The sequence below is a fragment of the Brassica rapa genome, chromosome A06 (genome assembly GCF_000309985.2).
Source record: "Brassica rapa cultivar Chiifu-401-42 chromosome A06, CAAS_Brap_v3.01, whole genome shotgun sequence".
Taxonomy (NCBI): Eukaryota; Viridiplantae; Streptophyta; class Magnoliopsida; order Brassicales; family Brassicaceae; genus Brassica; species Brassica rapa.
Genome location: NC_024800.2, coordinates 9,439,245 through 9,450,695, shown reverse-complemented (window position 1 = coordinate 9,450,695; position 11,451 = coordinate 9,439,245). Strand labels below are relative to the sequence as shown.

Here is an 11,451-nt window from a genome sequence, read left to right as displayed (position 1 = left end):
TATGGTAAAATTGGGTTAATGATCAACCATATTTTAATTTTTTTTAGTCTTTTGTAAATAAAACGAAAAAAATGTCGAATTTTGAACCAGCAGTTTTGGTGAGTTTGACTAGTTTTAAACCGGTTTTAACGGTTTAATTTAAATCTGATTTTTAACACAATTCACAACAGATAGAAAATGAATAAGGTTTGACCGGTTTAATTGACCGGTCCGGTCTGGTTCTTAAAATACTGGAATTTCTTACCGTGGAATTAAATATTTATCGAAATATATAATCCACAATTTACAACGCTCTTTCAGAGAGCTTTATCCACTTCCCATGGCGTCTTCCGCCGCTTCTCCCTCCTTATCTCTACTCTCACTCACTTCAAAACCTCCTCCATCTCCCTCCTCCGCCACCGCCACCACGCATCGTATTTTCCCTTCATTCAGAACCAACGCCGGTTTCGCGCCTCTAAGACTAAACCCCCGCCGCGGCCGTTCAATCATCGTCAAAGTAGACGACGGCGATGCCGACGGAGGTGGACAGGACGAGTACGACATGGACGACGAGGAAGTGGAGGAAGTGGACAACAAGAAGGACTACGACGTCGAGTACGACCCCTTGGCCGCCGCGATGGCAGCCGCTAGCGGCGGCGGCGGCGACGGAGACATCGCGTTCGTGCAGAGCAAGAGCTTCATATCGACGCAGGGGTGGGACTCGGAGATGGTGGTTGATTACAGGATAAACGAAGACGAGTTCCATAAGATCAGCTTGCTGGACTGCGACTTCTTCATCAGGAAACCGCCTGATCCTGATAACGATGTTTATGACTTCAGAGAGGTTTGTGAAAAAAGTTCTCTCTGCTTTTAACGTTGGATTCACACTGTCTCCTGTTTTTAACTATACGGCGGCGTTTTTGATGTGGTGGTTGCAGATGTATGTTACTCCTCCGGATACAGATATTTACTCGATTCCAAGAGTTCTTGCTCCAATGCCTCAAAAGGTCGGAATCGGATCCAAGTTTTAATTACATATATCAGTAGTCTTGTCTGTATGGTGATAGTAACGGCTTTGTATTAATGTTGTTTACAACAAGTACAGTATATCCGATGTGCGATGAGTGACTATGGATGTTACGATGTCACCGAACCGCCTATTGATGCTCCCAGAGATCCACTATACAAATCTGTGAGGGAGATATCCAAGGTATTGATGTTGATGTTGTCTTTGATGCATAGATTCTTAAGCAACATGTTTTGACAAGGAAGCACTTAGTTCTGTTTTGGGAACCAAATGCACCAAGAAAAGCCTCAGGGATGACATCTATTCGAAACTTATTGGTTTGGATTAGTAGTTAAACTTGTCTTTGTCGTGTGTATTCATTTTTTGCAGGTTTTCTTGACAAAGCATTATCGGAACAGAAGGTTAAACGACCCAGAGTTTGTGCTAGACCTTGAAGAGATCTATGTTATTGACTCCAAGACGAAGTCAATCACCAGAGCCAGAGTTCTGGTATGAACCATTGTTGTCTTCCAGTTTATCTATCTAGCCATTATTAACAAGTTTCCGTTCATAGTCTGAGCACAAACCTCAAATGTAGACCGTATCCAATTGGGTATCTTTGATGGATTGACATATTCTCTTAGCCAAACATGTCTCATGTTATTATAGTGTTACAAAGCTGGTGTATTATAATGGTACATCCATATCTAGTACTGAATCACATAGTTTTGAGTTGTTAGTTTTTGAAATTCCATGTGAGGTTCGAAGCTGCATAACTATTGTCCCTCCCATATTCTAAGGTTTTGGATTGTTTCACTTTCAGGTGACAGTTCCGGGAGGAAGAAAAAGGGATAGGAAGGATGACTTGCTTGTGATACGTGATAATGGAAACTCCTTTAAAATCATACACGCGGTAGCTTTCCAATTCCCCCCACACTCTTCTTCGGGCACCTAGCTTTACTCATCTTCTATCAATGTTTATATGTTTTGCTTCTTTCAGGGGGAAAGAGATGACCCAACAACGGTAATAGAAAGGGAAGAGTGGACCAAAACTCGAGAAGACATGGAGAAACATCTCAGAAAGCTTCGAGACTTCAGTGTCTCAAATTGGTTCTAAAAATTCAAAAAGAAACCAAGCGACAACTCAGCAAAAAATTCTTCCTGGGGTGGAGTACGAGAGAAGATGGAGGGGCCAAAGATGTGTTGTTCCATAGTATACAATGTTTTCTGACCCCATGTACTTTACTAGCTAGCAGCAGAGTTGAATGCGTGCGTTAGTGGATGATATAGGCTCTACTCTAGAACAAGTGTATGCAGATGCATAGTTTTGATGAACTTAATATTTAATGACTAGAGAAGCTAGCTTCTCTATTTTGTTAGTTGACAAATGACAAGAGTTTCATTATTAAAAAAAAAAAACAAAGAGTTTCATTATTTGCAACTAAGGTGTTTCAACAGTGTTTAATTCATATTCAAGATTAATTGTTTTGAAACTTAGCCGGCGTGTCGTTTATTAGGATACGAAGGCGTTAAAACGGCAGGTATTCTGTTATTCTCACCTTGATGTAGTTTATGATGGTGCGTCTGTAAAACAACACGTGTACGGTGTCTTGTCTGATCGTTTGGTTTTCAATTCACGTGAGTGGGATGACACATGGCAGAGTTAGCCGACAGTAGCTTTCAATGTCGGGTGGGCGGTTCCATCGGCCCATTCTGTGACCAAACATTAACTTCCCTATTCATTCACCACCTCTATGTTACTTCAGACGACACGCAAAAATAGAAAACACAAAAAACACCCATAGTTCCGTGATCGATGATGTATGGGATTCGTTAAGTACAGGAAAAAAGTTTTCTAACTATAAAAACCATCCAATGCATGAGAATGTGTCAACAACTCCACGAAATTTATGTTAATACATGTCACGAAGTAAATAATAATATGGTGGCAACATCACAATCAGGTTTAATTGATTTTAAGTTAAATGAATGGGGTCAATCCGTAATTTATTAAATTTAATAAATTTAATGATTTATTAAGTTTAATAAACTTAATTGATTTTGATAATAAACTTAATAATTTATTAAACTTACTTAATAATTTTATTAAAATTAATAAATTTATTAAACTTAATTATTTATTAATAAACTTAATAAATTTATTAAATATAATAAATTATTAAGTTTATTAAGTTAAAGTTTATTAAATTACTAAGTTTATTAATAAATCAATTAAGTTTATTAAACTTAATAAATCATTAAATTTATTAAGTTTAGTAAATTACGGATTGACCTCATTAACTTAGCTTAAAATCAATTAAACTCGATTGTGATGTTGCCACCATATTATTATCTATTTCATACATGTAACATGTATTAACATAAATTTCGTGTAGTTGTTGACACATTCTCATACATCCATAAGAATGGTTTCTACCATATTATAGTAAACTTCGTTTAGCTAGGAAACTTTTTTCTTTAAGTATAATACGTGTATACCATGAATGTGTTCAATATTGTTATTAAACCATTCTATTAGTACACGTTATAATCGAATTCAACTGAGATTTGAAAAAATGATGAATGTAAATAATCCATTGAATATTATACATGCTTCCGTAGACTGGAACATATATTCACACGTTATTATTATAATAAATCATCTTTTAGAGAAAAACAAAGACTTGTCTAAGAATTAAATTGAATAAAAAGGAATTGCAGGATAACATAAAAGAAGATTGTCGTGAAGCAGCATTGGTCAAAGACTCAAAACGGGATTAAATTAACGGTAAGAGGACCATAAGAAGGTACGTGATAATGTATATGAAGCTTATTAGTATAACTTCAGCTATTGAGGTCAAAACCAAAAAAGGGAAACAACGTGACCCATTTGTTTGCTAATTATTTATCTATACTTAAATCTTTGAATCGCCAACCCTACCAAAAAAAAAAGAATCAAACAAAAGACTAAGAATAAATCGTTGACGACAACGAAAATAACTAAAGGAGCGAATCATATAAAACAAAAAAGGAATAGATACAAAATATTTATGAAAATCATATGTTTACTTTATAGTATTGTCCACTCATTTACATGGCACTACGTTCTATAAAAGTAACCGATAACGGTGGAACATGCCGTATTTAATACGTAGATTTATTTTATGCTGCTTGGTTTGGTACTATATTATATACACGTGGTAATATTAATGAGTTTTCACCTGTTTCCCTTTTTTTGGGTTTAATTTTCATTTGTTTTCTTGGTGAAGTGATCTTTATTTAGGGGTGAAATTTATAAGTAAGTGAATGCATATTTTATCTCCTAAACACAGAATTTACATATAAACTCCACTCCATCATTTTAGAGTTTAATATATTCGTTGGATGGAAATATCTGAAATTTTATAAAACTAATACTTTGACTGAAACAAGAAAGAATATTTCAAAAGAAAAGGAAAATACTTAAAAGCTAGCTAGAATAAAGACCAAAAAAATATAATTAATGTCGAGAATGAAGACCAGAAATATAATTAATGCATTTATCCAAATGAAATTTCTAAAATGTCTGCTCCTCCTCCATTCTTCTCCTCACTCTTCTCTTTTCTCAGAGGCTGCTGAAACCAAAATCAAAGCCACCACAGAGAGAGAAGAGTTTCTCTTCGTAGCCATCTAATAATCATTTCGTGTCTCCAGGGATCACACTTCCTGAAAGGATACAACGTATTCACCTGAAATTCAGAAACCCATTTTGACAAAACTGAGAAAAAAAGAAGCGTGCAAGAGACAGATAGATAGAGATGACCGAAAACGACGTCGCTACAGGTTGTACTGTTGTTGTTGGCGTGAAGTTTGATACGTCGAGCAGTGAGCTGCTGGATTGGGCTTTGGTTAAGGTCGCTGAACCGGGTGACACCGTCATCGCTCTTCACATTCTCACCAATGGTATTTTTTTTGTGTCCTTAGGACTTAAAGCTTCGATTTTTTTGGAAATTGGTTTCTTATGTTTCTGAATTTTGATATATGTAGAGATCACCGATCAAGCCGTCAACTCTTCGCTTCTCTCCCTTGTTAAAACTCTCGACTCTGTTCGTGAAGTCTATGAAGGTCTCTGCAAATTAAAACAGGTAATTAATAATATACAAAAAAGCTGACAACTTTTGCTTCCTTCATGAGTCATCAGTTTCTAAAGAGATTCCTTTTTTTTTTAATAGGTTGAGTTGAAGCTGAAGCTATGCCGGGGCTCTTCTTCTCGGAAGGTTCTTGTTAGAGAAGCAAAACTGTGTAATGCATCCAAAGTTGTGGTTGGAGTTTCCAAAAGCTACCATACAATCCATTCGTCTGTCTCTGTGGCTAAGTACTTAGCCAGGAAACTGTCAAAAGACTGTTGGGTTATGGCTGTTGACAACGGGAAAGTCATGTTTCAGAAAGATGGTTCCCCATTGACCATACACCAATCTAAAGGTTTGGCCTTTCTTGTCTTTTGAGTTTCTAAGATTAGTGTTTGAAATTCTTCTTTCTTGGGCTTTGGTTTGTCATAGGGAAAGGTAATGCTCGTAGGAACACTTTGTCTAGCTTCTTTCAGATGCCTGTCACATTGCAAAAGAATACAAAAGTAGTTAACAACTCGGAGGAGGGCGAGGAAGAAGAAGAGGAGGATCGTTCCAATGGCCATAGTCTACGGCCACAGGCTTTAGTGTCTTCCTGCCTTGGGAATCGCTCTGTTTGTGGAAATGTATCTGGATCGTCCTGTTATGATGTTGGTCAAGAAGAAAACGCTGATGATTTCGACAAGTCAATGGCCTCTGAGCCAGCAAAAGCTCCAGAAGATTTGAACAGATTCATCAATCTTCTGGTAAAGGAGATTCCTGAGTTTAGACCAGGCTGGCCTTTGCTTTGTCGTGTACCTTCTTCAGATGTGTTAGTTAATGTTCCGCGAAGCTCTTCCTACAGAAAAATACCAGTTGCTCAGTGGGTGCTGAAGCTGCCCTCTAGGACCAACTCTGCTGTTGGGAGTTCATACACTAAGCAGATCGGTTTTGAGTTTTCTGAATCTGAAGATGATAATGGTAAGTTGTCTAGCTTGAACGCTGAAGGTCCAGCAGTTGTTCCTGATGGTAATGATTCTGTGATCGTGAAGTCTTCTCCTGATAATAGTCCAGAGGAATTAGAGGGGCTTCATGAGAGGGTCTCCACATCTTGCCAGTCCTTTAAGTACAATGAGCTTGTGTCAGTGACATCAAACTTTTGTCCTGGTTTGTTCCTCTCCTCCTCAGATGAGCTACAAAAAGTCATTTTAAGACTCTGTGGTAATATATGATTTTGTGTGATTAAGAAAAGCAATGTCATTTTCAGATAATTTCATTGGAAAAGGAGGAAGCAGCAAGGTGTATAGGGGTTCCCTGCCCAATGGAAGAGAGGTTGCAGTGAAGATTCTCAAGCAAACCAAAGGAGTATTGAATGATTTTGTGGCAGAGATTGACATTATCACAACCTTAAACCACAAGAACGTTATTTCTCTCTTAGGTTACTGCTTTGAAGACAATAACCTCTTACTTGTATACAATTATCTCTCAAGAGGAAGCCTTGAAGAGAATCTTCATGGTAAGACTCTGACCCTTTTTAGCCAGTAGCCACCTTCAGATTCTCTTAATGTTTGTGGTTCTAACATTGCATGGTTTGAGATTAGGCAACAAGAGAGATTCGGTTGCGTTTGGTTGGAACGAGAGATATAAGGTGGCTGTGGGAATAGCTGAGGCGTTGGACTATCTGCATAACAGTGCTCCACAAGCTGTCATTCACAGAGATGTTAAGTCATCAAACATATTGTTATCTGATGATTTTGAGCCACAAGTAAGGTTTTTTTTTTTTTTTTTTCAGTTTTCTAGTTTTCATAAAAAAGGGAGATGCTAAAACAAAGGAGATCTTGTTTCACAGCTTTCTGATTTTGGGCTTGCAAAGTGGGCGTCGGTATCTACAACGCAGACAATCTGCTCTGATGTCTCAGGCACCTTTGGGTGAGAAACAAAAATACAAAACCAAATTTTGTTGGATGAAATTTGTTTAAGAGATGACTATTTTGAAACGGTTATGCGCTTCTTGGTGCAGGTACTTAGCTCCAGAGTACTTTATGTATGGTAAGATGAACAATAAGATAGATGTGTATGCATATGGTGTTGTACTCCTCGAGCTTCTTTCTGGAAGAAAACCTATAAATAGCGAATCTCCAAAGGCTCGAGAGAGTCTTGTTATGTGGGTATGTGGATAGAAGAAGTTATTACATTGAATGGTCTAAGCTTTCTCTGCTATTGCTAATTAATAGATATGCATCGACACGTGCAGGCTAAACCAATTCTGGATGATAGAGACTATTCTCAGTTACTGGACCCGTGCTTGCTAGATGACAACAATGGTGACCAGATGGAGAGGATGGCGTTAGCTGCCACTCTTTGTATAAGACATAATCCTCAATCTAGGCCAGATATGGGAATGGTGAGTCCGACTTCTTATCCTCGGATCTTGGCTTGTACAATAGTAATAACGGTTGTTAATGTTGTGACAATATGCAGGTCTTAAACCTTGTTAAAGGTGACATGGAGATACTAAAGTGGGCAAAGGAAGAGATTAGTAGCGGTTTAGAGGATTCAAAGCTACTCAAAGACGAGAAACTGCATAGGTCAAATCTACAGTCACATCTAAACCTAGCGTTCCTTGACATGGAAGACGACGCACACTCCATGGTAAGCATGGATCAAGGCATCTCCGTGGAGGATTATCTTAAAGGCAGGGAAAGCCGCTCATCAAGCTTCAACTGAGCATTGTTATATTGACAACAACAAATCACAATGGCAAAACTGTCCAAGCTGAAGATGGTCAAGACTCTCTCTCTCTTGTATGTGACTCGCAAGGTACCAGTGAGTGTATATTATATAGTGAAAGAAAAGGTGTTTCTTTTCATTTGGATAGGTTGGTGGATGTGTTGTGGTGTGGGTTCTACTCCCCCTCCTCCCTCCCTTGGTTTAGAGTTATAAAATGCAGCTTTTAATTGTAATGCGGGTATGTTTTACAACTATATGTGCATTCCTTGATCCTAATGGATCAAAGTGAATTTTCTTTGTCATGTATTTGCTCATACCTGTCACTATCTAACATTATCTTGTTGAAATGCATTATTTCATTCATAGCCTATCACAATCCTAAAGATTATCTTATCTTAACTCAACTCTTGAAAGACAAAAAACCATGTGTGGCACTGAGTCAATCAAGGTTCTGTAGTAATAGATGACACAAGTATCTTGGATCCAAAATAAATAAAGTCCAAGGCTCAATAAGTAAGAAAAGGAGTTGTAACCGCCATGATTCGGGAAAAAAAATCGTTTGTCGTACTATTATTTTATTTCCGGCGTCATCTATCCTATTGCTTGGGTTCGCGATTTCAGCAGAAAGCATAGAAGAAAATGAAGACGCGGTTTTAAAAAGATTTGAAATATTCTCGCGCAAAATCAACAATGGATTCATCTCATTACAATCAGAGTTACGGCCAATGGAATTCTCCTTACTCTCCTCATCATCCTCCTCCTGCTCCTCTCCTTCTGCCGCTGCTGCCGCCTCCTCGCCAATCTCATCCCGATAGCCCTAATTTCTATCTTCCATCAACTCATAACAGTGGGCAACGTAAGGATGGCCACCACTACTCTCATCGCCAATATTTTTCACCCAATCCGGCGGTTAATCAGTCGTCTTCGTACTATCTTCAGCATCTGCCGCCGCCTCATCAACATCATCCGCCGCTGCTACCGCCGCAACAGCATCAACCATACATCCCTCAGCAAGTTAGCTATGAGTCACAAAGAGCTTCACAACCTTCGTCTTCAACTATCCCATTCACCGAATCTCGAGATGTCTCCCTGGGATGGTTACAAGGATAAACGAGTTGATTCATGGACAAACGCTGGTCCGGGGCGAATGAATACTAGTGGAAGACGATTGGATCCGAGTCCGAGCCGTGACTATCAGTATGACTACAACCCCTGTTCGGAACTGCGCCATGCGCTAGTCGGGCGGCAGTTCCGGGCCTATCGAGTTATCAAAAAGTTGGGGATTAAGCGGGATATACGCGGGGCCTAGTTTTAACTTTTAAATATAATTTAATATATTTATAATATATTTAGATAATTTTAAATATGAAAATACAAAATTTTAGACATAATTATATAAGTTGTTATAGATAAACATTGTTTTCTCCTTTACCCATCAAATTCAAAAAGCACAAAAACTTCCAATTCATGAGATACACAAAATATATAGTCTTGATCTTGAGAACATACAAAATACAAAAAAGGATTGAAGTCTTCGTCCTTTTGTCTTCAGATCAGATAATCACCATGAATTAGATAGATGTGTTAGGAGTTAGACCTTATAGCATACACCTGCAACAAAAAACATACACCAACAAATAAAAAGATATAAAACAACGAAGATCTATAAAACTGAGACATGTAACTTAACGTACTAACCTTACTAAGTAAGCTAAAATTACTAACCTTACTTAGCAGATTATGAATCATGAGAGAGAGGAACATCTTGATGTACATCTGGTTCAAACTCCATGTCCACAACATATTCCTCATCTTCTTTAGACTCAAAGTCATCATCATATAAATCTCTTACCCTTGGAGCTTGGGTTACAAGTAGCAAATTGAGATCATTGTCTATGTCTGGTACACGGCCCACAAGCCATTCTTCCACTGTATCTTCATTACCATCATCTAATATCACATCAGCATTTTGCTCTCTAATTTTTTTCTGCTTCTTAAATAGTTTTGCATTGAATTGCACATAGACTAAGCTATTTAAGCGATTGACATCTAGCTTATTTCTCTTTTTTTTTTGTGTGAATCTGCAATTAAAAAAAAAATTTGAATTTCAGAAATAATCATATTCCTAGAGTAAGAGAATTAATAAACTAACCCCTTCAAAACAACTCCAATTTCTTTCACATCCTGAAGAGCTTGATGTCAAAGCAAGGATCCTTGTAGCCATTTTTTGAAGAGTTGGTGTACCACATCCATATGTTAACCACCAGTTCCCTAAAATCATATCACTCGTATTGATGAATAAAGATCAAAAGTTAATGAAAGACAAGCAATGTGAACATACAAACCTGGATCAAACTTGTCATCTTTAACCTCGCATCTTTTGAGTGCTAAAGTTCTACCAAATGAGCCACTTTTACTCTTGTAAAGACCAAGCTCCTGATTGACAACTCTATTCTGCTTCTCAAAGTCGCCATGATAATAAGTCTCTACACAAGCTATGAATCCTTCCATGACTTCATAGTCTTTTTGAATTTTTGGATCTTTGTAGAAATAATATGGATTGAGAAAGTAGGCAGCCACATGCAAAGGAGTATCTAACCTATCTTTCATTTTCTCATCAATGATTCGAAAGATAGGTAGGTAGTTCTTCTCCAAATGATTTGAAGCTTCTTTGATAGAATTCTTAGCTTCGATAATCTCACCATAAATGAATCCAAGAGAAGGTACTTTCTCCCCATCAGCCATCTTTAGAACCTTCACCAGAGGGCTGAAGATCTTCAAGACAACATTCACACTACTCCAAAACCCATGACTCATAATCGTGTCAAATGTATTCTTACCCTTCAGACACTTCGAATGCTTACAACTATGCCATTCATCACTGCCAAACATGCTCATCAGTTGTGCCTTCTTGTCGTATAGGCTTTGCATAGTCAAAAAACAAGTTGCAAACCTTGTTGTTCCTGGTCTTATGCAATCTCTGTTCTTGTACATGTTCTCATCATGGACAGTGTTGTATGATGAGCATATATAAAGATCGTAACAGCCTTTGCTTGCTCAATTATCTTTGCAATTCCCGGAAGCTTAGAAATTCCCTCGAGCATCAGATCTATAGTGTGTGCAGCACAACCTGTCCAAAATATATTTGGTCTCTTTTGTTTTAGCATCTTTGCAGCTGCCACGTTATTTGTAGCATTATCAGTGACCACTTGCACTACCTTTGCAGCTCCTATATCTTCAATCCACTGGTCAATGTAATTGAATATGTATTCCCCCGTGTGAGAATCTTAAGAGGTGTCTTTTGATGAAAGAAAACATGTACCTCCCCTTGAGTTGACACACAAATTCATTATGCTTCTTCTTTTCATATCACTCCATGCATCGGTCATCACTGAGCAGCCTTCTGTTTCCCATTCTTCTTCTAGACTCTTCAACTTTTCCTTGGTCTTTTTTTGTTCCTCAATTAACAATGGTCCTCTAAGCTGATACTGACTTGGAGGCACCCAAACAGGTCCAAACTGTCCCAAAGCTTCACAAAACAACCTGAAACTTTCATTGTCAATGGCGTTGAAAGCAACATTTGCCTCATACATCCATCTAACAAAGTATTGACGGACAGCATGTGTCTTTTCCTTAGATATAGCGTCATGT

At 37.9% G+C, this 11,451-nt stretch overlaps 3 protein-coding genes across 3 annotated transcripts; 2 read left to right on the top strand and 1 right to left on the bottom strand.

Moving 5' to 3' along the window:
• The first annotated feature begins 266 nt into the window (after positions 1 to 266).
• On the top strand, positions 267 to 2,373 carry LOC103873001. Its single transcript, XM_009151428.2, has 6 exons — positions 267 to 823; positions 918 to 986; positions 1,085 to 1,189; positions 1,376 to 1,495; positions 1,809 to 1,898; positions 1,986 to 2,373. The coding sequence occupies exons 1-6, from the start codon at positions 320 to 322 to the stop codon at positions 2,100 to 2,102; spliced, it is 1,005 nt and encodes a 334-aa protein (XP_009149676.1). The 5' UTR covers positions 267 to 319; the 3' UTR covers positions 2,103 to 2,373.
• A 1,413-nt stretch (positions 2,374 to 3,786) lies between these two features.
• On the top strand, positions 3,787 to 8,163 carry LOC103872999 (receptor like protein kinase S.2). Its single transcript, XM_009151427.3, has 10 exons — positions 3,787 to 4,927; positions 5,012 to 5,109; positions 5,197 to 5,446; positions 5,524 to 6,237; positions 6,338 to 6,586; positions 6,672 to 6,835; positions 6,920 to 6,999; positions 7,091 to 7,238; positions 7,325 to 7,474; positions 7,552 to 8,163. The coding sequence occupies exons 1-10, from the start codon at positions 4,783 to 4,785 to the stop codon at positions 7,795 to 7,797; spliced, it is 2,244 nt and encodes a 747-aa protein (XP_009149675.1). The 5' UTR covers positions 3,787 to 4,782; the 3' UTR covers positions 7,798 to 8,163.
• On the bottom strand, positions 7,916 to 11,451 carry LOC117125874. The gene has a single exon (XM_033272664.1). The coding sequence runs from the start codon at positions 10,792 to 10,794 to the stop codon at positions 10,078 to 10,080; it is 717 nt and encodes a 238-aa protein (XP_033128555.1). The 5' UTR covers positions 10,795 to 11,451; the 3' UTR covers positions 7,916 to 10,077.

Bases quoted from the DNA above. Each gene is read 5' to 3' on its own strand.
- LOC103873001 (XM_009151428.2), top strand. From the start codon at position 320: ATGGCGTCTTCCGCCGCTTCTCCCTCCTTATCTCTACTCTCACTCACT. The intron at 1,496-1,808 runs GTATGAACCATT...TTTCACTTTCAG, and splicing joins TCACCAGAGCCAGAGTTCTG to GTGACAGTTCCGGGAGGAAG. The intron at 1,899-1,985 runs GTAGCTTTCCAA...TGCTTCTTTCAG, and splicing joins CCTTTAAAATCATACACGCG to GGGGAAAGAGATGACCCAAC.
- LOC103872999 (XM_009151427.3), top strand. From the start codon at position 4,783: ATGACCGAAAACGACGTCGCTACAGGTTGTACTGTTGTTGTTGGCGTG. The intron at 4,928-5,011 runs GTATTTTTTTTG...TGATATATGTAG, and splicing joins TCTTCACATTCTCACCAATG to AGATCACCGATCAAGCCGTC. The intron at 5,110-5,196 runs GTAATTAATAAT...TTTTTTTAATAG, and splicing joins GTCTCTGCAAATTAAAACAG to GTTGAGTTGAAGCTGAAGCT.
- LOC117125874 (XM_033272664.1), bottom strand. From the start codon at position 10,794: ATGTACAAGAACAGAGATTGCATAAGACCAGGAACAACAAGGTTTGCA.